Source organism: Pan troglodytes, chromosome 11, assembly GCF_028858775.2.
Source record: "Pan troglodytes isolate AG18354 chromosome 11, NHGRI_mPanTro3-v2.0_pri, whole genome shotgun sequence".
NCBI lineage: Eukaryota > Metazoa > Chordata > Mammalia > Primates > Hominidae > Pan > Pan troglodytes.
The window spans coordinates 8,524,133-8,551,002 of NC_072409.2; the positions used below are offsets into that span (position 1 = coordinate 8,524,133).

The following is a 26,870-nucleotide window of genomic DNA, read 5'->3' on the forward strand; positions in this document are numbered from 1 at the left end:
GCAAGCTCCGCCTCCCGGGTTCACGCCATTCTCCTGCCTCAGCCTCCCGAGTAGCTGGGACTACAGGCACCCACCACCACGCCCGGCTAATTTTTTGTATTTTTTTTAGTAGAGACGGGGTTTCACCGTGTTAGCCAGGATGGTCTTGATCTCCTGATCTTGTGATCCGCCCACCTCAGCCTCCCAAAGTGTTAGGATTATAGGCGTGAGCCACGGCGCCCAGCCAATTTATTTGTTATTATTATTTTTTGACACAGGGTCTCGTTCTGTTGCGCAGGCTGGAATGCAGTGGTAGTGATCACAGCTCACTGCAGCCTCAGCCTCCCAGGCTCAAGCAATCCTCCTGCCTCAGCCTCCTGAGTAACTGGAACTATAGGCACATACCACCATGCCCAGCTAATTTTTGTAGAGAGAGGGGTCTCACCATGTTGCCCAGGCTGGTCTCAGTTTCCTGGGCTCAAGCAATCTGCCCACCCGAGCCTTCCGTAGAGCTGGGATTGCAGGCGTGATCTACCACACCCAGCCAGGTCTTAGTTTTCTGAAACATTGGTTCAGTAAAACAAAACAAAAACAAGCAAACAAACAAATAGTTGCCCTGGTTATGTTGGAAGACAGCCTATTTCCTGTTGTGTTTTTGGCTCACTGCAGTGAGTTTGCCAGGTCACTTAAAGACCAAAAACCCTATCTTCATCTGGCAGGAGGTAGTTTTTTGCCTTGTGTGGACCTCAAATTGTGTTAGAGATTCACAAGATAATATTTATCAAAATAACACCACAATGCTATGTGAATCTAAGGTGGTATTAACAGCACAACCTCTTGTACTTCTGGATGACTTTAGAATTTATAGACATTCCTGTTTGAACTTTAAAATCCATTCTGCAACTAGTCAACAATTGTTGCCCCTTTTTTAGGTATGTGATCAATCAGAATATGAATTAGAGAAAAACAAATGTGTAAATTATTGATTTTTTAGGAGAAAAGCAATGCAGTAAAACATAAAATAGCACTCCTCAAAAAACATAAAAAGCATAAAGAAGCTGCCATACTTATTCCCTCTTTAGCGTATATACTAAATATAAACATGCTAGAGAGCTTTAGAAAGGTCTCCTTAGGTCAGTGGTTCACATGCCTTTTTAGTGCATGAACCCCATTGTGAACTGGGTTTAAAAATTCATGGATTTCCCAGCCAGGCACTGTGGTTCATGCCCATAATCCCAGCACTTTGGGAGGCTGAGGCGGGTGGATTGCTTGAGTCGAGGAGCTCAAGAATAGCCTGGGCAATGTGGTGAGACCTCCTATCTACAAAAAAAATACAAAAATTAGCCAAGCATGGTGGTGCACGCCTGTAGTCCCAGCTACTTGAGAGGCTGAGGTAAGAGGATCGCTTGAACCCAGGAGGTTGAGGCTGCAGTGAGCCAGGATCGTGCCACTGCACTCCAGCCTGGGTGACAGAACGAGACCTGGTCTCAAAAAAAGAAAAAAAAAAAAAAGTGTGAATTTCTCATCCCCTCCTCAAAAAAAAAAATGTGTATATGAGATGAGCAGAGGTTCCCACAAGGGTCATCCAAATAATATAAATTGGCCCAAGTGCAGACAGTATAGAATGGTGTGTCAAACTAGAAGGTACACGCCACGTTAAGGCAGTAGGGAATGGTGGAGGTTTATACAAACTAGGATGCACATTGCTTACCTAAAGTCAATTCAATTCAGAACATTAAAAAGCACCCGCGGAATACATTTGAGGTAAATCTGGCCCCTAGGCATCCCAGTGTGCAGTTCTAGGCTTTTATTGATTGCACCCAGGCTTTTATTTATGGTGTATAAACGTAGGAGTATTCTTGTTTTTGCCCTAAGGCCCGACAACAAGCTCAAATACGTCACCAAATGGCAGAGGACAGCAAAGCAGATTACTCATCCATTCTCCAGAAATTCAACCATGAGCAGCATGAATATTACCATACTCACATCCCCAACATCTTCCAGGTAAGTCCTGAACATCTCTCAGATTTCATGTTTTATGCTTTGCTTTCCTTAGAAACATGACACTTCTGAATCGTGATTGCTGGGTTTGTATTCTGAGTCTGAGTCTTTATATAATTCCAAATTTCCACTAAATTTTTTTTTTTTTTTTTTTTTTTTTTTTTGAGACAGAGTCTTGCTTTGTTGCCCAGGCTGGAGTGCAATGGCACAGTCTCGGCTCATTGCAACCCCTGCCTCCTAGGTTCAAGTGACTCTCCTGCCTCAGCCTCCCGAGTAGCTGGGACTACAGGCACGTACCACTGGGCCCGGCTAATTTTTGTATTTTTAGTAGAGACGGGGTTTCGCCATGTTGGCCAGGCTGGTCTCAAAGTCATGACCTCAGGTGATCTGCCTACCTCGGCCTCCCAAAGTGGTGGGATTACAGGCCTGAGCCACCATGCCTGGCCCTTTTTTTTGTTTTGTTTTGTTTTTGTTTTTTGAGACAGTCTCACTCTGTTGCCCAGGCTGGAGTGCAGTGCACAATCACGACCCACTGCAGCTTTGAACTCCTGGGCTCAAAGGATCAAGGGATCCTCCAAGTTCAGCCTCCTAAGTAGATGGAACTACAGGCATGCACCACCATGCCCTGCTAATTTTTAAATTTTTTATAGAGATAGGGTCTTGCTGTGTTGCCCAGGATGGTCTCAAATTCCTGGACTCAAACAATTCTCCAGCCTTGGCCTCCCAAAGTGCTAGGATTATAGGCATGATAAATCATTTTTTAAAGCATCTAGATCAAGCATTGACTAGCAATATGAATGAAATATAATAATCTCAAGATTAATCAATAAACTTTGCAAATTTCCATAGTTTGCACCTGCAGCCAATTATTTGTCAGTCTTTTTTCTTTTTTTCTTTTTTTTTTTTTTTTTTTTTTTGAGATGGAGTCTTGCTCTGTCACCCAGGCTGGAATGCAGTGGCATGATCTCAGCTCACTGCAACCTTCACCTCCTGGGTTCCGGCGAATCTCCTGCCTCAGCCTCCTGAGTAGCTGGGATTACAGGCACCCGCCACCATACCTGGCTACCTTTTTTGTATTTTTAGTAGAGACGGGGTTTCACCATGTTGGCCAGGCTGGTCGTGAACTCCTGACATCAGGTGATTCGCCCGCCTTGGCCTCCCAAAGTGCTGGGATTACAGGCGTGAGCCACAGCGCCTATTTGTCAGTCTTAAACTATGATTCTGTGATTAATGCTGTCTTTGCTAAAGGGATGATTGTGGTTATAAAAATGCCAACTTAACTATAGAAGTCAAAGCAGCATTCATAGAGTTATAGGATTTAAACAAATGACAGTTCTTTCTTTTGGATTGTTTTCTTTTGCTCATGTTAGGTTGTCAAAAATGGTATGAGAAAAGATAGACATATGTTCTTCCATTTTACAGATCTTTTGCAACTTTGAGTCCAATTGTAGAAAAAATAAATAATATATTTGCTTCTTGGTGTCTACACACACAGCAAACAAGTCCTTGTAAATTATAGTTGGAAGATACACTAGCATGTATTAGGTTGAGGCAGTTAATTAAATACTGTGCTTTTGGTAAAAGGTAAAGTAGTAGATTAAAGATGGAGAAAACGTTTGAGGTAGATTACAAATACTGTTAGTAATAAAACTATTGGCCAGGTGTGGTGGCTCAAGCCTGTAATCCCAGCACTTTGGAGGCCTAGGCAGGTGGATCACCTGAGGTAAGGAGTTGGAGACCAGCCTGGCCAACATGGCGAAACCCCATCTGTACTAAAAATACAAAAAATTAGCCAAGTGTGGTGGCGGGGGGAGTGGGGGTGGGGCCTGTAATCCCAGCTACTTGGGAGGCTGACGCAGGAGAATCACTTGAACCTGGAGGCAGAGGTTGCAGTGAGCTGAGATCACACCACTGCACTCCAGCCTGGGTGACAAGAGCAAAACTCCGTCTCAAAAAAACAAAAAGAAAAACAAAAAAGAACTATTGAGTTTGGCATTCTTACTAAAATTAGAATGGAATTGTGCAAAGCATATATTTGGGCAGCCTAACATGTCTAGCAATTTATAAAATAAGTGTACAGCTGGGTAATATGGAGGCTCCGTGTACTTACAGCCGCTCTAACTCTAACCCATTTTTTCCTCAAAGAGAACTTGTTAGAGGTAACAATGCTGCCGAAAAACAACTTCGTTTAATAATAATGGACCAAACTTACTTTATACAAAATCTAATGTTGCAGAAAATACAAGAGATGGAGGAAAGGAGGATTGTGAGAATGGGAGAGTCCATGAAGACATATGCAGAGGTTGATCGGCAGGTGATCCCAATCATTGGGAAGTGCCTGGATGGAATAGTAAAAGCAGCCGAATCAATTGATCAGAAAAATGTAAGTATTGCCATTTGGACTTCATTGATAACTATTTGCAGATCCATTATTTCTCCCCGCCCCCTTTCCATTTGACCTCATGTCATCATCTCATGGTGGATGGTTGCTTTTGGTGGTCACACATGCTCTGTGTCTTGGATTTAGCTGTATAATTCCTTTTTTGGTAAACACATTTAAGTGGTAAATTGTCCGAGACATGACAGAATTGAATTGAAGTATTTCCTGGAAAAAAGGTAAAGGCTTTGTTTCCTCTAAGGCAGGGTTTCTTTCTCTTTTTCTTTTTCTTTTTTTTTTCTCTTTTTGAGATGGAATCTCGCTCTGTTGCCCAGGCTGCAGTGCAGTGGCGTGATCTTGGCTCACTGCAACCTCCACCTCCCGGGTTCAAGCGATTCTTCTGCCTCAGCCTCCTGAGTAGCTGGGACTACAGGCGCCCGCCACCACGCCCAGCTAATTTCTGTATTTTTAGCAGAGACAGGGTTTCACCATATTGGCCAGGCTGGTCTCGAACTCCTGACCTCAGGTAATCCGCCCGCCTCAGCCTCCCAAAGTGTTAGGATTACAGGTGTGAACCAGTGCACCCGGCCAAAACAGGGTTCCTTCAGCACTTTTGACATTGTCTCAGGCCAGATCATTTTTCTTGTTGGGGGCATTTCAGAATGTTTAGCAGCATCCCTGGCCTCTACCCAGCAGAGGCCAGTAGCACTCCCCGAGTTGTGACAATCAAAAATGTCTCCACACATTGTCACATGTCCTCTGGGAGGGCAAAAGCTTCTCTGGTTGAGAATACTGCTTTAGGGCAGTGTTCTCCATTTGAATTCCTAGAGACCTATTTCTCAAAAAAATATAAACTAGAACACCAGCATAGGCTTTTACTGTTAATTTGAAGACACAAATATTCAACATAAAAGTTATGCTGCTGGCTGGGCACAGTGGCTCACATTTGTAATCCCAGCACTTTGGGAGGCTGGAGCGGGTGGATCACTTGATGCCAGGAGTTCAAGACCAGCCTGGCCAACATGGCGAAACCACATCTCTACTAAAAATACAAAAATTAGCTGGGTGTGGTGGTATGCCCCTGTAGTCCCAGCTACTCGGGAGGCTGAGGCACGAGAATTGCCAGAACTCAGGAGGCAGGGGGTTGCAGTGAGCCAAGATCACGCCACTGCACTCCAGTCTGAGTGACAGAGCGAGACTCTGTCTCAAAAACAAACAAAAAAATCAGAAAACAATAGTTCTAAATTCTAAAAGCTCAGATGAAAAGCTCAAATGATGGCTTTTGAGAAGAATGAAAAAAGCTGGCCAGCTGTGGTGACTCAAGCCTGTAATGCCAGCACTTTGGGAAGCCGAGGCAGTCGGATCACCTGAGGTCAAGAATTTGAGACCAGCCTGGGCAACATGGCAAAACCCCATCTCTACTAAAAATACAAAAATTAGCTAGGCATGATGGCACACGCCTGTAATCCCAGCTACTCGGGAGGCTGAGGCAGGAGAATCGCTTAAACCTGGGAGGCGGAGGTTGCGGTGAGCTGAGATCACGCCACTGCACTCCAGCCTGGGTGACAGATTGAGACTGTCTCAAAAAAAAAAGCTACTAGGAAAAAAGTTATTATCAGTCAGTACAATTTCGTTAGTTATCATCTGTATGAGATCATCATAATTCATTGTTTTTTTGAGATGGAGTCTCACTCTGTCGCCCAGGCTGGAGTGCAGTGGCACGAGCTCAGCTCACTGCAACCTCCGCCTCCTGGGTTCATGCCATTCTCCTGCCTCAGCCTCCTGAGTAGCTGGGACTACAGGTGCCCGCCACCACGCCTGGCTAATTTTTTGTATTTTTAGTAGAGACGGGGTTTCACCATGTTAGCCAGGATGGTCTTGATCTCCTGACCTCGTGATCCACCCGCCTCTGCCTCCCAGAGTGCTGGGATTACAGGCATGAGCCACCGCACCTGGCCAATTCATTGTTTAAAAAGTGTTTGCATGCTTCTGAATGTATTTATATGCCTGTGGGTATAATTTCAGGATTCACAGCTGGTAATAGAAGCTTATAAATCAGGGTTTGAACCTCCTGGAGACATTGAATTTGAGGATTACACTCAGCCAATGAAGCGCACTGTGTCAGATAACAGCCTTTCAAATTCCAGAGGAGAAGGCAAACCAGACCTCAAATTTGGTGGCAAATCCAAAGGAAAGTTATGGCCGTTCATCAAAAAAAATAAGGTACTGATGGTTGGCGTGAAATGAGTTTTCTAAGGTGTGGAGATTTTGACTTGATCTTTTAGTCTTAGAAAAACTAAGATCCTAAACCTGTAGTTTCGGAGTGCAAAAGAAGAAGCTAGTGTGCTACCTTATGTTGAGACAGTATTTCTTTTTGGTGGTGGTATCTTTGCCATGGCCCTGTGTCTTATTTCAGATGCATTATCCTCGTACCGTGACTCCCACACTAACAGAGTACTGACCTCTCCACCATTTCGCATCATGCCTTTCCCTCCTTCCTCTCCTAGACTGCTGGTTACCTTGGCTGGGAGAGAGGATGTAGTAGGACATTCCTGTAACACTTTATCCGCACATCTACTGGAAATCGTTACCATGTTAATAACTTGGTTTTGAATTCATGTTAACATGTGTACCCATGAACATTTTTCATTTTCTTTTCATAGTGCGATACGTAGGTGCATGACAGCATTAACCTGGGGACGTAGAATATGATCAAGGCAGCATTACTGCTTTAACTTTAGAATGACTTACTATTTATTAATTTAAACAGACTGCTGTTTCCACAACCTTAGCATTGAAGGTCTTTCATTTTCTCCCATCAAGCTATGTTAGTTTAGGTAATGTAGAAATATTTACCCTCTGGCTTAAGCTGGTTTAGAATAACTAACTAGAGCTATAGTTTGCATGGGAAAGTCTGCACGAGCTTCTTGTCAGATATTTCTTGCTCTTCTGTCGCATTACTTACTAAACCTCCCAACTCTCATCATATTCTTCATTTAACCACCTCCTACATGTTTTCTTTTGGACCATGGCCTAAAATTTAATTGTTTGTGTTTTACTTGCGTTGGATTTCAAATATTATTTGATGCTTATTTTTGTTTTGTGTCTTCTTGTTTCTGATTTTTACTCTGTCACGGCTCCATCTCTTACATGTAGCTTATGTCCCTTTTAACATCCCCCCATCAGCCTCCCCCTCCCCCTCCTGCCTCTGCCTCACCCTCTGCTGTTCCCAACGGCCCCCAGTCTCCCAAGCAGCAAAAGGAACCCCTCTCCCACCGCTTCAACGAGTTCATGACCTCCAAACCCAAAATCCACTGCTTCAGGAGCCTAAAGCGTGGGGTAAGTTCTGCTCCGGAATCCTGTCTCTCTGGCGTGCTTTTGTTGCATGTTTGGTTCTGCATAACTAATTTTGTTTGTGAATGAATCCATTGTGTTTTCCCATAACATATAAAAAAGTTAAAAAAAAAAAAACAAAAACCATTATAGCTAGAAAGAAAAGCCAGAAAGAGGAAGAAAGAAAGAAGGAAGCATGGTGGTTGGAAGAAAGGAGAAAACCAGGCAGCCCAGAGTTCTTTCTATTTGTTTGTTTCTTTTTTTTTTTTTTCCAGACAGAGTCTCGCTCTGTCACCAGGCTGGAGTGCAGTGGCGTGATCTCGGCTCCCTGCAACCTCCACCTCCCGGGTTTAAGCGATTCTCCTGCCTCGGCCTCCTGATTAGCTGGGATTACAGGCATATGCCACCACGCCCAGCTAATTTTTATATTTTTAGTAGAGACAGCATTTCACCATGTTGGCCAGGATGGTCTCGATCTCTTGACCTTGTGATCCGCCCGCCTCGGCCTTACAAAGTGCTGGGATTACAGGTGTGAGCCACTGCGCCCGGCCTTTTTCTTTTCGTTTCTAGTACATTTTGGAAGGACTTTACCCCTCTTCCTCTTTAAAGCATCCAAGTCATGCATTTTCTACCTTAATTTTACCAAAAAAAAACACTTAGATTTCATTTCTAAAACTAGCGACCTGAGACTGGGCGTGATAGTTCACACCTGTAATCCTAGCACTTTAGGAGGCCAAGGCAGGAGGATTGCTTGAGCTCAGGAGTTCAAAACCAGCTTGGACACCATAGTGAGACCCCCATCTCTTTAAAAAATATATAAAAATAAATAGGACAAGCGCAGTGTCTCATGCCTGTAATCCTGGCACTTTGGAAGGCCGAGGCAGGAAGATTACTTGAGCTCAGGAGTTCAAGACCAGCCAGTACAACATAGTCAAACCCCATCTCTAAAAAAAAATAATAAATAATAAAAACATAAAACTAGCAACCTATGAGATGAGGAATTGGAAGTCACTGTGTAAGTCAGAAAATATTGCCTTAATAACTACTGAAGCAATGTGAGTGTAATGAAGATACTTGCCTGAGCTACGCCTCAGGGTGGAAAGGAGAAGAGTCATAAGTCACAGTGGTTTCATTCGCTATTTTAGTGAGATTATATAAGATGTTGATAAAATATCTGTTGATTGGAAGGGGCCTGATGCAGAATTTCTCTTTAAAGGATGAAACAATAAAAGCAGCTGACACTTACTGAGCACTTATTGTGTGCAAAGCTCTGTTCTGTGTGCTCATTTACTTTTTTCCAGCCACCCTATGAAGCCCAGGTAGTACTCATATTTCCTTATTTTACCGTAAGGAAATTGAGGCATAAAAAGGTGAAGGTGGGAAGATACAGAGCCGGGATTTAGATCTGGGGAGTCTGATTACAGAGTCTGAGATTCTGTGACATCCACATTCAGGGAGAAACTACTATATTGACTCGTAAGTGGTTGTTATTAAGATTGAAGTCCGCTGTCCTCATTAAGATTGATGTGCTTACATCATAGAGATAATGGAATTGATGCAGCCATCCAATGTAGATACCAGTTTCGTTTATAGAGAAAGATTGGCATAAAGCAATGTGTAGATTCCCAAATCATTCTCAATGGCCAGTCTAGTCTATGCCTTCCCAAAATATCTTTTATAATGAATATAATGAGTAAACAGATCTTTAGACCGGGCCCAGTGGCCCACGCCTGTAATCCCAGCAGCGTTAACATATCCAGTAAGGTTTGCTCCTTTTTTTTTTTTTTAAATCCTACCCTGTGGGAGTTGCAATACAGTTGTAGTGGAATGCTTTCTTGTACAAACATAAGTTTTACTTTTCCCTTCTCCTGGACTCTCCAGTCAACTGACGGTTGGGTTACTTCTTTCCAAATAGTACCTGGTAGTGCCCCAAAGCCAGAGGTGGATGCCATCCTTTCTTGAGTGTCAACTGACACATTGGCCTGGGAAAAGATTCTAAACTACAACTAATTAACTAGAGGAAAGATGTCCTTCTTAGACTTGGAATCAACAGCTGGTTACCAGTAAAAGAATAACAGTAGTCATTGTTAACCTGACAATCGTATTTCCACAAAAACAACTCTGTGTAAAAAAGAGGCCTGGCACAGTGGCTCATGCCCGTAATCCCAGCACTTTGGGAGGCCGAGGAGGGCGGATCACCTGAGGTCAGGAGTTCGAGACCAGCCTGACCAACATGGTGAAACCCCGTCTGTACTAAAAATACAAAAATTAGCCGGGCATGGTTAATGTCCGGCTAATTACAGGCGGGTGCCTGTAATCCCAGCTACTCGGGAAACTGAGGCAGGAGAATCGCTTGAACCTGGGAAGTGGAGGTTGCAGTGAGCCAAGATCACGCACGCTATTTGCACTCCAGCCTGGACGACAGAGCAAGACTCTGTCTCAAAAAAGAAAAAAAAAAACCCATGAAAAAATAGCCAGGCGTGGTGGCATGTGCCTGTAGTCCTAGCGGAGGCTGGGATGAGAGGATTGCTGGAGCCCAGCCAGGGCAACAGAGTGAGACCCTTTCTCCAAAAAAAAAAAAAGTAAAGAATGTAAATTCATAATTGATAACAAGTTTATTATCAATGCTTTTTAAAAATAGGGGACAAAACAATATTTCCTCACATGCAGAGTTCCTTTAATATGAGAATCTCAAATTTATAGTTGGTAGAATTATCTTGAATTATCTTGCTTTAATGCTATCTATCATATCAGGTTAAGAATTCGAAATGTAATTTCCTAAAGATGTGAAAAAAGCCGTTGGTGGAAGGCAGAATACAGCTTCAAAAGTGGATGATGGATTGAGCTGAGATGTATAATTAGGACTTGAGTAATCTGCAGCTTCTTGGCTCAACGATGCTGGCGTTTAGAACTCCACTCATTGTTAATCCGAGAATTTCCAAGACAGGGGTGTTTTTGCTAGACTGAAAGTTTCATATGAACTGTCAGTTAACCCATCTCTGCCGCTTTACCAAGCACTCATGTGTTATATTTATATATTATCTCTGTATTTTTTTGGACTCTCATGATGAATATTCATGATTGTTTACCATTTGTTTATGTGTCTATTCCAGTTTTCTCTTAACATTACACAGTCTGTTGGCCAAAAATGGTTTGTGAATCTGTGGTTCATGATATTCTCTAACTATTTAGAAAAAGACCAAAGAATTCAGTAATCAATAAATGTAAGAAAAGGATGGTTAGAAAAAGATAAGCTGGGCGTTGTGGCTCACACCTGTAACCCCAGCACTTTGGGAGGCTGAGGTGGGTGGATCACGAGGTCAGGAGTTTGAGACCAGCCTGACCAACATGGTGAAACCCTGTCTCTACTAAAAATACAAAAATTAGCTGGGCATGGTGGTGCACACCTGTAATCCCAGCTACTTAGGAGGCTGAGGCAGGAGAATCGCTTGAACCCAGGAGGCAGAGGTTGCAGTGAGCTGAGATCATGCCACTGCATTCCAGCCTGGGTGACAGAGTGAGACTCCGTCTAAAAAAAAGAAAAAAAAAAAAAAAAGATTAACACTTAAAACAGTGAAATGGGAATCGGAAACTGGTTCTTTTGATGATTTAAAGGAAAATCTCTGTTTTACCATAATCAGCAGTATGAATTTTATTTCTTACTCCTCAAACGTGTGCTCAGCAAATCTTTGTTAAAAAAAATTTCCCAAATGATGTGTTTATTTTCCTGAGGTTAAACCACATACATATACCCACTAGAAGCAATCGTAAAGAAATAGAGAAATAGTTTTGCTTTCCTCACTTTTGGTCAATCTGTTCTTAGGGTCAGAATTAATGTTCCTTCCTCTAGGACATAGCAGTGCAAAAAAAGAGGAAGCACAAGCTCAAAAAGCAAATCTAAAGTTTGGAGAAATAGATTTCATTTTTAAGCAGTCTCAACATGGATCTTGCATGGGACATCCATGGCATGGCTGACAGCTTCCGTGACCAACATGGTACAGCCCTTCCTACCTTCTCATTTATTCTACTTTGTAACTTAACAGCATTATGCCAACGATAATTTAACTAGAAAAAGTTCCTGAGAGAATAACAAATCTGTGATTTTATTATGTCTTTTATCATGTTTTGCAGCTTTCAGATTCAGATGTCAATAATTTGTTTCTATTATCAGAGTATATAAATCCCATGCAAACATATCTCAGCATAACTGATTTTGTTTCTAAATAATTAAACAGGATAAAATGTTATTTGTTGTAAGCTGTTGACATTTGTAAGGAAATTTTGTTTCACTGAATATGTTTAAAGATGCCCCCAGAACATTAACCATTATTTCATTTTTACGTAAGTTGAAGAAAAATGAAACTAGATAGCATGTTCTCTATTTGCAGTCTACAAAGGGGAATTTTATTGCTTAAATTAAAGTTTCATTTTCTGGCCTGTGCAAGAGACTTCTATATCTAAAATATGGATGTACGTTTTTCATATTTTAGAGTTCATTGTATGGAAAAATACCATCAAAGTTGACCAAAAGATTTTGAAAATCCTTACCAGTTGTTTGTCATATGTTAAAGTCTTATGGTTAATTTTATTTATTTTATCTTGTTCTCTTGCTGGTTATTGGCAGACTCAGTCTTTCTGTTTTCACAAAGAACTCATGAAGAGGACGATAGGGAAACCCACGTATGCCTTTGAGGCTAGGGACTATGTTGTAAGTTCACCTGTGATGGCCAGGTCATACAGTCATGGCACAGCCACTAACCCCATTCACAGCACCAAGACTGGGGACCCAGAGGCACTTGTTATGCTTCCACACTACGAAATGAAATTCTTAATTGACAGAACTGGACACCAGGAAAAAAAAAAAAAAAGAAAAGCCTAATTGTATAAATTCAACCATACGGAACTTTATCCGAAAAGCTTGCATGAATAAAGGAAGCAAACTTTCTAATAACAGTGGTGAGCTGAGCTTGTTTTTTTTTTTTTTTTTTTTTTTTTTCTCTTTTCATTCTAGTTCTGGTAAAATCTTTAAAGGGACTGTGACTGCCGTCTGAGATGCCATTGGGTATGACTTTACCGCAGAATTTCACGCATAAAACACAGCTGCAGTGCGTGGTCACGGGAGAGTGACGCTCTTACAGACGGCAGTGTAGCTCAGTCACCCATATCCATGTTTGTAACAAATGGATCCATAAGGGAGTTATGCCCTAAAGCTTGGAGAACAAACAAACAAATCAAGGAAGCATGAGCGATCTCCTAGCACAGTAAAATGATTTTGCTTCTCTCTATATATCTATATATTTATTTTCACTGTCCCCTTTCTTTGTACTTGAGGTTAGTACTGTGACTGTCCAATAACACATGGACTCGCCTGGGCTGTGTTCCCCATGTGTTATTGACGCTTGTGGCTCCCACGGCTCTTTAACTGTCGCCTGAAACTGACAGCTTTTTAATTCTTCAGGTGTCTAGCAATGCACTTAATGAAATCTTCAAAATTATTATTTTAGCCAATGATTTCGCTTTCTAATTTTAAGAGAAATTCTAATTGGCTGGCTTACAACTTCAGACTGAAAACCAGTATATAATGATTAAAAAGAAATTCCACGTACTGTGATGGCACTTCTTGTATTAATAGATCATCCGTCACAAATAAAGTCGAATTTGTCTGAGAATTTGGTATTTCCTATTCAATGGGGATTTCTGTTCAATCCTAATGACTCGTTTTTACTATGAAGTGTTAATAATCTTCCTATACAATATTTTGAGGTGAGAACTCTGTCTGTGGAATGCTTAAGAAAGAATATATAACTTTGCGTAAAGAAAGTAGCCGAGTAGAGAGCAAATAGTGTATCTAGTTGAAATGTTAGTTCTTTGAATTAGCAATGTTTAGACAATAATGTGTGAGAAAATATCTGTATATGATAGTGTGCCTTGTAGGAAAGATACTTGGAGTTTTCTGCTGTGCACCATAAGTCTTGTCTGTGCGTACAATGAATTCCGGTTGTGATAAGTAGATCTATGCTCAAGTTCACAGGCGGGCTGGAATCACTGTAGACTGCCCATGTCAGACAGTCAGGAATGTGACTGTATGTACCATTTTCCCCCTGCAAAAGTTTGTCTTTCTGTTTCTTTCCTTTAAAATCTCATGTTTCTATATAGGGACAATTTATTTAAAAGGTTATTTTTTATTTACAAGGAAGTGTCAACTTTGAATCAATCTTAAATTAAGAATTAGTTTTTTAGGCTGTGTGTGGTGGCTCACACCTGTAATCCCAGCACTTTGGAAGGCTGGGGTGGGTGGATCATTTGAGCTCAGGAGTTCGATATCAACCTGGGCAACATGGTGAAACCCCCATCTCTACCAAAAAGTACAAAACTTAGCTGGACGTGGTGGCACGTACCTGTAGTCCCAGCTACTCAGGAGGCTGAGGTGCGAGGATCATTTGAGCTCTAGAGGTTGAGGCTTCAGTGAGCTGGGATTGTGCCACCATACAACCTGCCCTGTCTCCAAAAACAAAACCAAAAATCAGCAAATTGATAAGTAAATAAATACTTTTAAAAGAGCAGTCACAGCTGGGCACAGTAGCTCACACCTATAATCCCAGCACTTTGGGAAGCGGGCGGATCACGAGGTCAGGAATTCAAGACCAGCCTGACCAACAAGGCGAAACCCCGTCTCTACTAAAAATACAAAACATTAGCTGGGCGTGGTGGCAGGCACCTGTAATCCCAGCTACTCAGGAGGCTGAAGCAGGAAAATCGCTTGAACCTGGGAGGCAGAGGTGGCAGTGAGCCGAGATTGCGCCACTGCACTCCCGCCTGGGCGATAGTGTGAGACCCTGTCTCAAGAAAAAAAAGAGCAGTCACAGTGGATAATTCTCCAAATAACCCCTGTGGACAGGGCTGAGTTTCATAGAAAGCATCAGCAGACACCCTCCACGGAGCAAGGGGTGGCACACACTTCTCGGGTGGGAGAGAATATTGTCCTCTAGCCTGGCTGCGAGAGGCATTCTGGGTCCTGCAGGTAGTTTCTTAGAGCAATGCTAGTCAGCCCTTTGTTACCAATTCACCAATTTCAGACTTTGCCTTCATGTCAATGTTTATATTTATTAGAGCTCCTTAAGATTAAAATATTACTTTCCTGTCATGGAAGTAATTGGTGTTCAGACTTGTTTTAGTCTGTATAAAACTTTCCATGGGAAATTTGGAGAACAAAAGGTTGTGTGATTATATTTTTTCTTTTTTTTTTTGTTTTTTTTTGAGATGGAGTTTCACTCTTGTTGCCCAGGCTGGAGTGCAATGCGCGACCTCAGCTCACTGCAACCTCCGCCTCCCAGGTTCAAGCGATTCTCCTGCCTCAGCCTCCTGAATAGCTGGGATTACAGGTGTGCACCACCACACCCGGCTAATACTGTATTTTTAGTAGAGACAGGGTTTCTCCGTGTTGGTCAGGCTGGTCTCGAACTCCCGACCTCAGGTGATCCACCTGCCTTGGCCTCCCAAAGTGCTGGGATTACAGGTGTGAGCCACTGCACCCGGCCCTGTATTTTTTCTTTTATAGTCATTATGTGTCACTGACTATAAGCTTACTTTAATTTACATCTAGGCTGAGGTGGCCAGTACAGGCCTGTAACAGAAACCCTCCTTTTCTATCTGATCTTTGGCTCTGGCAATGTGGAGCCTAAGAAAAATGTTATTAGGGAGCAGCCCTTCTTGTGAACTTTTGCACAGATCTGCTACGAGTCATTTTTATAAATCAGCGGGTAGACGTGTGTGTTATTTTAATATGGCGGAACTGACCAAGTTCCTCTTCTTCTGATGTGTTGTTGTTTTTTTTTCTCTTTCTCTCTCTCTTTCTCTCTATTTTTCCCATACCTCTCCAATTTTTACATGAAGCTTTCTCTCAAGCTGGTAAGCACAATTGTTCCATGCATGTCCTGAGTCTAATCAGGTTTTCTGGCGTGTCTTTTATGAATGCTATGCCATGCACAACGTATCTTCAAAGTTAACTTGGTTTGTGTTTCTCTTACGTGTGCTTTTGTTGGTGTTTCCTTATTAGACTTCTTGGATGCAAAGGTCCAGAATCTAATAGAGGTGATCTTAATCTTTTCAAGTTGCTAAGAAAATTAACATTTAACTCACGACTTGGTGTTATTCCTGGGGCCTTAAGAGGAGGACAAATGTTAAAGTGTCTATATAAATATTAACGTAAAGGCCGGGCGCAGTGGCTCACGCCTGTAATCCTAGCACTTTGGGAGGCCAAGGCGGGTGGATTGCCTGAGCTCAGGAGTTCGAGACCAACCCGGGCAACACGGTGAAACCCTGTCTCTACAAAAAACCAAAAAATTAGCCGGGCGTGGCAGCGTGCGCCTGTAGTCCCAGCTACTCGGGAGGCCGAGGCAGAGAACTGCTTGAACCCGGGAGGTGAAGGGTGCAGTGAGCCGAGATTATACCACTGGACTCCAGCCTGGGTGACAGAGCAAGACTCCGTCTCCAAATATATATATATGAATGTAAATATTAAATCTTGGGGGGTGTCTGTTGGATCATTTTGAATAAAAGTAAATTAATAGTTGAAAAATGTTGCTATTTGAGAACCATAGAAGTAGATGAAAAAATCTGAGAGCCTGGAGGAGCTGTGCAGGAATGATCCCAGCCAGCAGCTGCTACCCAGGTTTGAGGCCACCTGTGGGAATAGAAGACTGTGGAATCTTTATGGTGCGACGTAGATATGTTGGTGCCTTGTGCATAGCTGATTCAAGAGGCCACAAGATGATTTCATGGACAATGAAAAGAGCCTCCTAAGCCTTTTTAGAATTATTCACTCAGTGTTTTGTGTCGTTTCTACTTAATTGTATATGCCTAGTCAACAGTCAAACTAATCATTAAATTTATTAAAAGTAACTAACATAACCTATAACTATACTTCAAATATGTATAATAGTTTCATAGTCTTCTCAAACTCCACAGCTAAGAATATCCTAAAATAATGGACAGTGATCAACTGTGACAGTTCTACTAGGAGTAAGATCAGCACTATAAGCACACTATTGATAACCTAGGATAGTATTTTATGGTGATATATATAGATAGATAGATAGATATAGATATAGATATATAGACATATGTATGTATATACATAATTTTTTCAACATGACTTAGTATTTGGTAATGGACCCAACCTTAAAGAAAAAGAGTATTTTATTAAATTAAATAAACATTTCTTAGGCTGTGAAATAAAATCCTGAGAAGAGTCTTTGATTAAGGTCTCTACATGAAGGAAAGAGATCTAGATACTTAAATGAACTACAAGCTCATCTGCAGTATGAACTTGGGAGAAACTGGATCTATTGACTAGGAGGCCTTCTCAGCTGCCAGGGTTTCCTTATTTCCCTTTATTCATTGTTTTTCTGGGTGCTAGGAGCAAAAGGTAATATTTTTAGGCAGTCTTTCTGTTTGAAATACAAATTATTTTACCAACTTGGTATTGAATTGTTGCTTTATATCATTACCTTGAAGGCAACAAAGAAGTGAAGCGCTGGCTGGGCACGGTGGTTCATGCCTGGAATCCCAGTGCTTTGGAAGGCTGAGGCAGGAGGATTGCCTGAGCCCAGGAGTTCAAGGTTGCAGTGAGCTATCATTGCGCCCCTGCACTCCAGCCTGGGTGACAGAGTGAGACCATGTCTGAAAAAAAAAAAAAAAGACAAAAGAAAAAAGATGTGGGACCAGGTGTGGTGGCTCACGCCTGTAATCTCTGCACTTTGGGAGGTGGGGGCAGGCAGATCATTTGCGCCCAGGAGTTCTAGACCAGCCTGAGCAGCATGGTGAAACCTGACTTCACAAAAAAATACAAAAATTAGCCGGGCATGGTGGTCTGTGCCTGTGGTCCCAGCTATACTGGAGGCTGAGGCAGAAGGATTGATTGAGCCCAGGAGGTCGAGGCTGCTCCAGCCTTGGGTGATAGAATGAAACCCTGTCTCAAAAAAAAAAAAAACTATAAAACAAAACAAAAAACCCAAAATCTGAAGAGGTAGTATTACACGGAGCTTGTGCTATTTTGGGGTGGGGGGAAGCTGTCAACAAGCAAGGGTTTGATTTTTTTTTCTTTTAGGAGACAGAGTCTCGCTCTGTCCCCCAGACTGGAGTGCAGTGGCGCGATCTCGGCTCACTGCAACCTCCACCTCCTGGGTTCAAGCGATTCTCATGCCTCAGCCTCTCGAGTAGCTGGGATTATAGGGGTGCGCCACCACACCCAGCTAATTTTTGTATTTTTAGTAGAGACGGGGTTTCACCATGCTGGCCAGGCTGATCTCGAGCTCCTGACCTCAGGTGATCTGCCCACCTCAGCCCCCCACAGTGCTGGGATTACATGCGTGAGCCACCAGGCCCGGCCAGGTTTGATTTTATTAGTACATAGAACAAGGTTCTCTTACAGAACTCCAGCCACTTAAAACATAGGTACATGTATATGACCCTCTCTTCCCATACCAACTCCTCCTGTTATGGCCTGTCTTTGTTGTTTTCTTATCTATTTATAAGTCATCAGTACAATGTGTTTTACTGATAGATTTCTTTGCACCTGTTTATACACCTGCACAGAGGCTAAAGCTGTTGTTAATTGTGGTAGCCACTACCACGTGTAGCTATTGAGTTTTTTGTTTTTGTTTTTGTTTTGAGGTGGAGTCTCGCTCTGTCACTGAGGATGGAGTGCAGTGGCATGATCCTGGCTCACTGCATCCTCTGCCTCCCGGGTTGAAGCGTTTCTCCTGATTCAGCCTCCCGAGAAGCTGGGATTACAGGCACCTGCCATCATGCCTGGCTAATTTTTGTAGAGACGGGGTTTCACCATGTTGGCCAGGCTGGTCTTGAACTGACCTCAGGTGATCCGCTCACCTTGGCCTCCCAAAGTGCTGGGATTACAGGTGTGAGCCACCACGCCCAACCGCTGTTGAGTTTTAATTAATTAAAATTAAATAAATTTTTAAAAATTCAGTTCCACAATTTCACCAGCCACATTTCAAATGCTTCACAGCCACACATGGCTTCTGTGTTGGAAACAGCGGCCATAGAACATTGCCATCACTGTAGAAAGTTCTGTTGGACTCACAGCACATAGCAAGGCTCAGCACATATTAACGAGGTGAATGTTGACCACTTGCCAGATTTCGTGACTTTTTTTTTTTTTTTTTGAGATGGAGTTTTACTCATGTTGTCCAGGCTGGAGTGCGCAGTGGCGCAATCTCGGCTCACCACAACCTCCACCTCCTGGGTTCAAGCGATTTTCCTGCCTCAGCCTCCTGAGTAGCTGGGATTACAGACGGGCGCCACCACGCCTGGCTAATTTTGTATTTTTAGTAGAGACGGGGTTTTTCCATGTTGGTCAGGCTCGTCTCAAACTCCCGACCTCAGGTGATCCACCCGCCTCGGCCTCCCAAAGTGCCAAGATTACAGGCATGAGCTACCACGCCTGGCCTAGATTTCCTGATTTCTGAAGCAGTGTATCTTAGCATTGTGTTTTGCTGTATTCCAGCTTTTAAAAAATTTTCAGTTCTGGAAAACATGCTCATTTGATAAAACTCAAACCGTTTTTCCTCTGCTGTTCCACTATGACAATCAACAGAGAAGATTTCTGTGACCAAATATGTGGAGGCTTCCGCTATATATCAAGCAGCAGACACTAGCTGGGTGTCCTTTAATTCAATTCCATTCTGATGCTATCTACCTGGAGATAGTGGCTGATCCTGGGGGTTGAGGGCTCAGTCCTGAAGGACTGCCCCCTCCTTCCCACCAGTTGCAAGTCCAGGCTTCCAGGACTTCTGATGGACTAGCTTCAAATTGGGGTTCCCATGACCCTCTCTTTGGGTTCAATTAATTTGCAGGAGCAGCTCACAGAACTCAGGGAAACACTTATATTTACTGGTTTGTTTTTGGGTTTTGTTTTTTTTTTTTGAGACAGAATCTCGCCCGTCGCCCAGGCTGGAGTGTAATGGCGTGATCTTGGCTCACCACAACCTCCGCCTCCCAGGTTCAAGCAATTCTTCTGCCTCAGCCTCTCAAGTAGCTGGAACTACAGGCGGGTGCCACCACACTCGGCTAATTTTTTGTGTCTTTAGTCGAGACAGGGTTTCTCTATGTTGGTCAGGCTGGTTTCGAGCTCCTGACCTTTTGATCTGCCTGCCTCAGCCTCCCAAAGTGCTAGGATTACAGGCGTGAGCCACTGCGCCTGGCCACCACATTTACTGGTTTATTACAAAGGATATTATAAAAAATACAGATGAAGAGATGCTTAGGGCAAGGTATGGGGGAGGGGGCACAGAGCATCCATGGCTTCCCCGGGCAGCCACTCTCTAGGAATCTCCCCAAAAACCCTGTGTCCTCTTGGGCCTTTTATGAGACTTCATCAGATAAACATGATTGAAGTATGGACAACCATGTGGAAATGAGATTGGTCAGAAACGGCCTGATCGCATCCTAATGGATCAGGTAGTGACACCCAGCAGGGCCTGTCTGTGCAGATTCTTCTTGGCCTCCCTGTGCAGCCTTCCTTCCTTCAGGGTATGGGGCAGGATCCTCGTGAAGCCTCTTGAATGAGGATCATATGGCCACAATCAGAATCCTGCCTTGGGCAGGTGAAAGAAGGGCATGTGGAGGTCAGATAGAGAGATTCTGTTTTCTGAGGTCGAAAGTGCTCTGATATTTTAACAAAAGACTGTAGCAAGAGGCCGCGCATGGTAGCTCATTCCTGTAATCCCAGGACTTTGGGAGGCCGAGGTGGGCAGATCGCCTGAGGTCGGGAGTTCGAGACCAGCCTGACCAACATGGTGAAATCCATAATCCACAATAATCCAGTTTTCAAATAAATATTATAGCACCATAGTATATGGAAAACAAGTCTTTATTTTTATATTAAAGGTTAGTTTTGCTTCATCTTAGATTTAGAGTCAAATTAAACTTCTTTGGTTTGCTATTAGGAATAGTCACTTCCATTCTGGTTTCACTCAACTCTTATCTCTAACACACACACACACACACACACACACATTAGAGAGTCAGTCAGTGTGTCTGATGGGTGTGTCTTTGAGAGCATTAGCTGAAAGGTCTTTGCGTGGCCTTTTGTGGTCAACTATTTGCTGAATCACACACTTCCAGCACATCACCCTGGCATTTTATCATAATCAGCCTAGGAACCCAGTCACAAGCCCACATGTAAGCTGCTTGGCAAATGCAACTTGCTTCTGGAATTACATTAACTGGGTCTCCTCTTTCTACCCTGCCCCAAGCCTGCCTTGCCCTTGTTTCAAAAGAATTGAGGGTTTAAAGTAAAATCTCTTTTCTAAATGCCCTGGCTTATCCCTGGTTATTTGAAGAAATTTCTCTCTCTCTTTTTTTTTTTTTTTTTGAGATGGAGTCTCGCATTGTCACCCAGGCTGGAGTACGGCGGCACGATCTCGGCTCACTACAACCTCCGCTTCCCGGGTTCAAGCAATTCTCCTGCCTCAGCCTCCCAAGTAGCTGGGATTATAGGCGCTCGCCACCATGCCCAGCTAGTTTTTTATATTTTTAGCACAGACGGTGTTTCACATTGTTGGCCAGGCTGGTCTCAAACTCCTGACCTTATGATCCACCCACCTCGGCCTCCCAAAGTGCTGGGATTACAGGCATGAGCCACCGTGCCCAGCACGAAATTTCTCTCTCTTTATGAACATAGCCTCACTTAAGTAAAAGCACTTGACATCACAATTTAGCCAGAGCTTTCTAACAAGTAAGCATATGTCAAAGGCTGAAACTGTTGATACTTTCTCCTTAAAGCTCATGCACAGCGTAAAGAGAGCAGCTGCTTTTCAAAAGGGAATCAAGATATCAAAATGCGGTTCTTCTGACAGATTAAAAACCGTGGAGATGAGTTTCGTACACTGTGGAAAACTGATTTTGAGGTCAGGGAGGGCATTCTCTCTGAACTCTGAGAGGCTTCCTAAAGGCCTAAAAGAAGTCACTAGGCTGGGCACGGCGGCTCATGCCTGTAATCCCAGCACTTTGGGAGGCCAAGGTGAGCAGATCACCTGAAGTCAAGAGTTAGAGACTGTGGAAAATTAGCCGGGCGTGGTGGCACATGCCTGTAGTCCCAGCTACTTAGGAGGCTGAGGCAGGAGAATCGCTTGAACCTGGGTGGCAGAGGTTGCAGTGAGCTGAGATCGCACCACTGCACTCCAGCCTGGGCAACAGAGTGAGACTCCGTCTCAAGGAAAAAAAAAAAGTAACTAGACTTTTAGAGGCAGCAGAGGGAGGCGTGCATGGGGTAAGGGGAAGAGATTTTTTTTTTTTAATGTTCTTTTTCACCCACATTCTCTGAGGAATGTGATGTCCCATCTGTCACTTTACAGGGGTGGAGACTTTTGGCCTCAGCCTGTGTGAAGAGACTGGCAGCAATACTCACGCTAGGGAAAAGGCAGCAGCTAGGCGTGCAGTGGTTGATGGGGTTTGTATTAAGGAAACATAAATTTCATTAACACTTCAGTGTTGCCACTGACATTGATGGTGACACTTGGTAGGAAAAGGAAGAAGACTGTCTCAAAATGTGTTTTTCATGGATTCTCCCTAGAGTCAGATGTATCTCTTACTCTCCTTTACTGTAGCGTTGCTCACTGCTTTTTCTGGGGCATTCTGGCCAGCATCCATGGAACTGGGAATGGTTTATGGGACTTATGCAGTTTGCATGCATTGATTTTTGCATCTCGGCTGGGTGTAGTGGGAAAGAGCTTAATCTATTTCATGAAGCCACATGCAGATGTCTGCACCCCCCATGGCTGCAGGCTTTGCTTTCAGCCTTCTTTCAAGGAAAGCCTGGGCTTTCTGGTTTCTCATTTATATTTGTGTCTGCAGGGTGCAACGCCGGAGGATTTCAGCAACCTCCCACCTGAACAAAGAAGGAAAAAGCTGCAGCAGAAAGTCGACGAGTTAAATAAAGAAATTCAGAAGGAGATGGATCAAAGGTATAGTGCATCAATATGACTTATTAAGAAATTCAAGGCCAGGCGCAGTGGCTCACAACCTGTAATCCCAGCACTTTGGGAGGCTGAGGTGGGTGGATCACCTGAGGTCAAGAGATCGAGACCATCCTGGCCTACATGGTGAAACCCCATCTCTACTAAAAATATAAAAACTAGCCGGGTGCAGTGGCACATGTCTGTAGTCCCAGTTACTCAGGAGGCTGAGGCAGGAGAATCGCTTGAACTCGGGAGGCAGAGGTTGCAGTGAGCCAAGATCATGCCACTGCACTTCAGCCTGGGCAACAGAGCAAGACTCTGTCTCAAAAAAATAAAAATAAAAAATAATTAAAAATAAAATAAAAATTAAAAGAAATTCAAGTTCAGGCTGGGCATGGTGGTTCACGCCTGTAATCCCAGCACTTTGGGAGGCTGAGGCAGGAAGATCGCTTGAGTCCGGGAGTTCAAGACCAGCCCAGGCAACATAGCAAAACCCCTAAAAAAAAAAAGAAAAAAACTAGCCAGGCATGATGGTGTGCGCCTGTAGTCCCAGCTATTTGGGAGGCTGAAGTGGAAGGATCACCTGAGCCCAGGAGGTCCTGGCTACAGTGAGCTATGATCATGCCACTGCACTTCAGCCTGGGCAACAGAGTGAGACTCTATCTCAAAAAAAAAAAAAAAGAGAGAGAGACCAGCCTTGGCAACATAGTGAGACCCCATCTCTACAAAAATAAACAAAAGTAGCTGGGTGTGATGGCACACCTATAGTCCCAGCAACTTGGGAGGCTGAGGTGGGGAGAATCGCTTTAGACTGGGAGGTGGAGGCTGCAGTGAGCTATTTGCTTAAGAATCAAAACCCAGCCGGGTGCAGTGGCTCACACCTGTAATCCCAGCACTTTGGGAGGCCGAGGCGGGCAGATCACAAGGTCAGGAGATCGAGACCATCCTGGCTAACATGGTGAAACCCTGTCTCTATTAAAATTACAAAAAATTAGCCGGCGTGGTGGCGGGCGCCTGTAGTCCCAGCTACTTGGGAGGCTGAGACAGGAGAATGGCATGAACCCGGGAGGCGGAGCTTGCAGTGAGCCGAGATCGCGCCACTGCCCTCCAGCCTGGGTGATGGAGCGAGACTCTGTCTCAAAACAAAACAAAAAAATCAAAACCCGTTTGCCATAAAGCAGAGATGCCATAGAGGAGGAGGGCCTCTGTGAGGGGAAGGTGCGTTCATTAAAACAGCTGTAGGAAAAGCCAGTCAAACACACACACACACACACACACACACACCCTCACTCCTAGCAAGAGCTAAGGATCTGTCTCAAGAGGTATACCACTGCATTCCACCTTGGGCAACAGAGCAAGACCCCGTCTCCAAGAAAAAAGCACAAAGTAGGATGATAGATGTTAAATACTAAGCACTCCAGATACCCTGGGGTCAAATCTGGCTCTATCAGTTACTACTGCTGATGTATCAGTGTGCATAACATGCTTGGAACCGTGCCTGGCACATAAGTGTCTGCAAAATAAAATGAATCAATATGTTAAAAGTAAACAAACTACATGTTTCAATTAAAAGATATTCCCAGAATGGACCAAAAAATTTAAAACCCAATACACAAAGCAATGTATGCTATCTACAAAAGACACATCTAACTTATAAGCTCTAGAAATGTAGAAGTAAAAAAATGGAAGAGAAGATATACCATGCAAGGGCCAATCAAAAGGAAACTGGTGTTACAAGGCTGGCTTTTGGGCTGAATAAAAGGAAAGGAAAAAAAAAAAACGTGCTCGGGCCAGGCGCAGTGCCTCACGCCTGTAATCCCAGCACTTTGGGAGGCCGAGGTGGGGTGGATCACGAGGTCAGGAGATTGAGACCATCCTGGCCAACATGGTGAAACCCCATCTCTACTAAAAATACAAAAATTAGCTGGGAGTGGTGGTGTGTGCCTGTAATCCCAGCTACTGGGGAGGCTGAGGCAGGAGAATCCCTTCAACCGGGGAGTCAGAGGTTGCAGTGAGCCAAGACTGTGCTGCTGCACTCCAGCCTGGCAACAGAGCGAGACTCTGTCTCAAAAAAAAAAAAAAAAAAAAGTGCTCAAAGTTAGTATAGAAGACTTAAATTATACATTTAGTAACATTGACCTAATACATAAACATCTAACAACTGCAGGGCACACACTGTATTAGCCCGTTCTCATGCTGCTAATAAAGACATATTTGAGGCTGAGTAATTTATAAAGAAAAAGAGGTTTCATGGACTCATAGTTCCACATGGATAGGGAGGCCTCACAATCATGGCGGAAGGCAAAGGAGGAGCAAAGGCATGTCTTACATGGCGGCATTCGGCAGAGCTTGTGCAAGGGAACTGCCCTTTATAAAACCATTGGAGCTCATAAGACTCACTATTACGAGAGCGGCCTGGGAAAAACCGCCCCCATGATTCAATTACCTCCCACTGGGTCCCTCCCATGACACATGGGGATATGGGAGCTACAATTCAAGATAAGATTTGGGCCGGGGCACAGCTAAACCATATCAACACTCTTTTCAAGCTCACATAAGAACATTTTCAAAATTGAGTATATCTTTGTTTCACAAAGCAAATCTCAATAAATATCAAAGGAAATGTATCATTCAAACTATATTATCTATACTCTGCAATTAAGCTGGATACCAATAACAAATATTAAGAAATTGGCCGGGCGCAGTGGCTCATGCCTGTAATCCCAGCACTTTGGGAGGCTGAGGCAGGCGGATTACCTGAGGTCGGGAGTTCAATACCAGCCTGACCAACAGTGGAAATGGGTGTGTGTTAACATTTCCAAAGCATTTGACTTTCATGTATATGAAATAGAATTGAACTTTAACATGCATTCTATATATAGTTTGTGGGATGTCCTTAAAGCCACGCATATAGAGAGATTTATTGCTCTGAATGCATATTAAAAACAGAGAGGTAAAAATCACTGAGCCTTAGCTCACTTAGATCCTCACTTACGATCTATCTCAAGAAGTCAGAAAAAGAACAGCAAATTAAGCCCAAAGGAAGTAGAAGCGGCTGGGCATGATGGCTCATGCCTGGAATCCCAGCACTTTGGAGACTGAGGTGGGTGGATCATCTGAGGTCAGGAGTTCAAGACCAGCTTGGCCAACATGGCAAAACCCTGTCTCTACTAAAAATACAAAAATTAGCTGGGCACGATGGGGCGCCTGTAGTCCCAGCTACTCAGGAGGCTGAGGCAGGAGAATCGCTTGAACCCGGGAGGCAGAGGGTGCAGTGAGCCAAGATCATACCACTGCATTCCAGCCTAGGCGACAGAGTAAGACCCTATCTCAAAAATAATTAACAAAATATATATACACACACACACACACACACACAATTCAACAGATCCAAAAGTTCTTCCTTAAAAAGATCAATAAAGTTGATAAACATGTGGAAAGATTGATTAGGAAAGACTGGGAGGAGAGGAGCTAAAGATAATGGATATAGACAACTCTGTTGAGGGCTTTTGCTGAGAAATAGGGAGGTAGTGGGAGGTGTGGGCCATGAAGTCAAGAGACGAGACGGGTTTCGGGAAGGACATCATAAGGGTGGACAACATTACACTTGGCTTGTCATGTTTGTTATTTGTTAAATAAATAAATGTTTATTTAAACATTTTTAAGAACATTTAACATTATTTAAAAATGTTTAAAAATTATTTATAAACATGATTTTTAAATGTTTATTTAAATATGTATTTATTTAACAAATATTCATTGAGCATCTACTATGTGCCAAGGATGGCCTCGACACTTGGGATCCATCAAGTTAACAATGTAACTTGAGCTCATAGAGCTTCCTCCAAGAGCTTCCATTGTAACAGGAGGAGACAGACAGTGAACAATAAGCATAATAATAATGAATGATGCATGCTGTGGGAAAGAAGGCAGGAAGGAAATAAGGAAGATAGGAAGGAAGGAAGAGAGGAAAGAAACAAGATAAAGCGGCTGGAAGTCCAAGTGGGTCTCAGCCTCTTAGGTGGAGGGTGGTGAGGACTTGTAGAAGCTCTCTTCCTGTTATTTCTATATTTTTAGTTAAACTATTTCTCATGACTCAGAATGTATCTTTTGGTTTGTCTTTTGGCCTTCTATTGTATTGTATGGCCTGCTTTGGATTTTCTTTTGCTGACACTCATCAAAGTTGGCCCTTAACCCTG

At 43.3% G+C, this 26,870-nt stretch overlaps 1 protein-coding gene across 29 annotated transcripts in view; it reads left to right on the plus strand.

Moving 5' to 3' along the window:
* Window positions 1–26,870, plus strand: part of FNBP1 (formin binding protein 1) — a 167,811-nt gene that overhangs the window by 123,605 nt on the left and 17,336 nt on the right. For 7 of the 29 annotated variants that reach the window (XM_063788176.1, XM_063788174.1, XM_063788175.1 and 4 more), the window contains exons 7-11: window positions 1,855–1,983; window positions 4,217–4,363; window positions 6,383–6,580; window positions 7,544–7,696; window positions 22,568–22,677. In XM_063788176.1, coding sequence (XP_063644246.1) covers window positions 1,855–1,983; window positions 4,217–4,363; window positions 6,383–6,580; window positions 7,544–7,696; window positions 22,568–22,677 — 737 coding nt within the window. Of the gene's footprint in view, window positions 1–1,854; window positions 1,984–4,216; window positions 4,364–6,382; window positions 6,581–7,513; window positions 7,697–12,314; window positions 12,399–15,583; window positions 15,599–22,567; window positions 22,678–26,870 lie in introns of all 29 variants that reach the window. The other 22 variants (XM_063788172.1, XM_054658465.2, XM_016961844.4 and 19 more) reach the window with 8 other exon arrangements.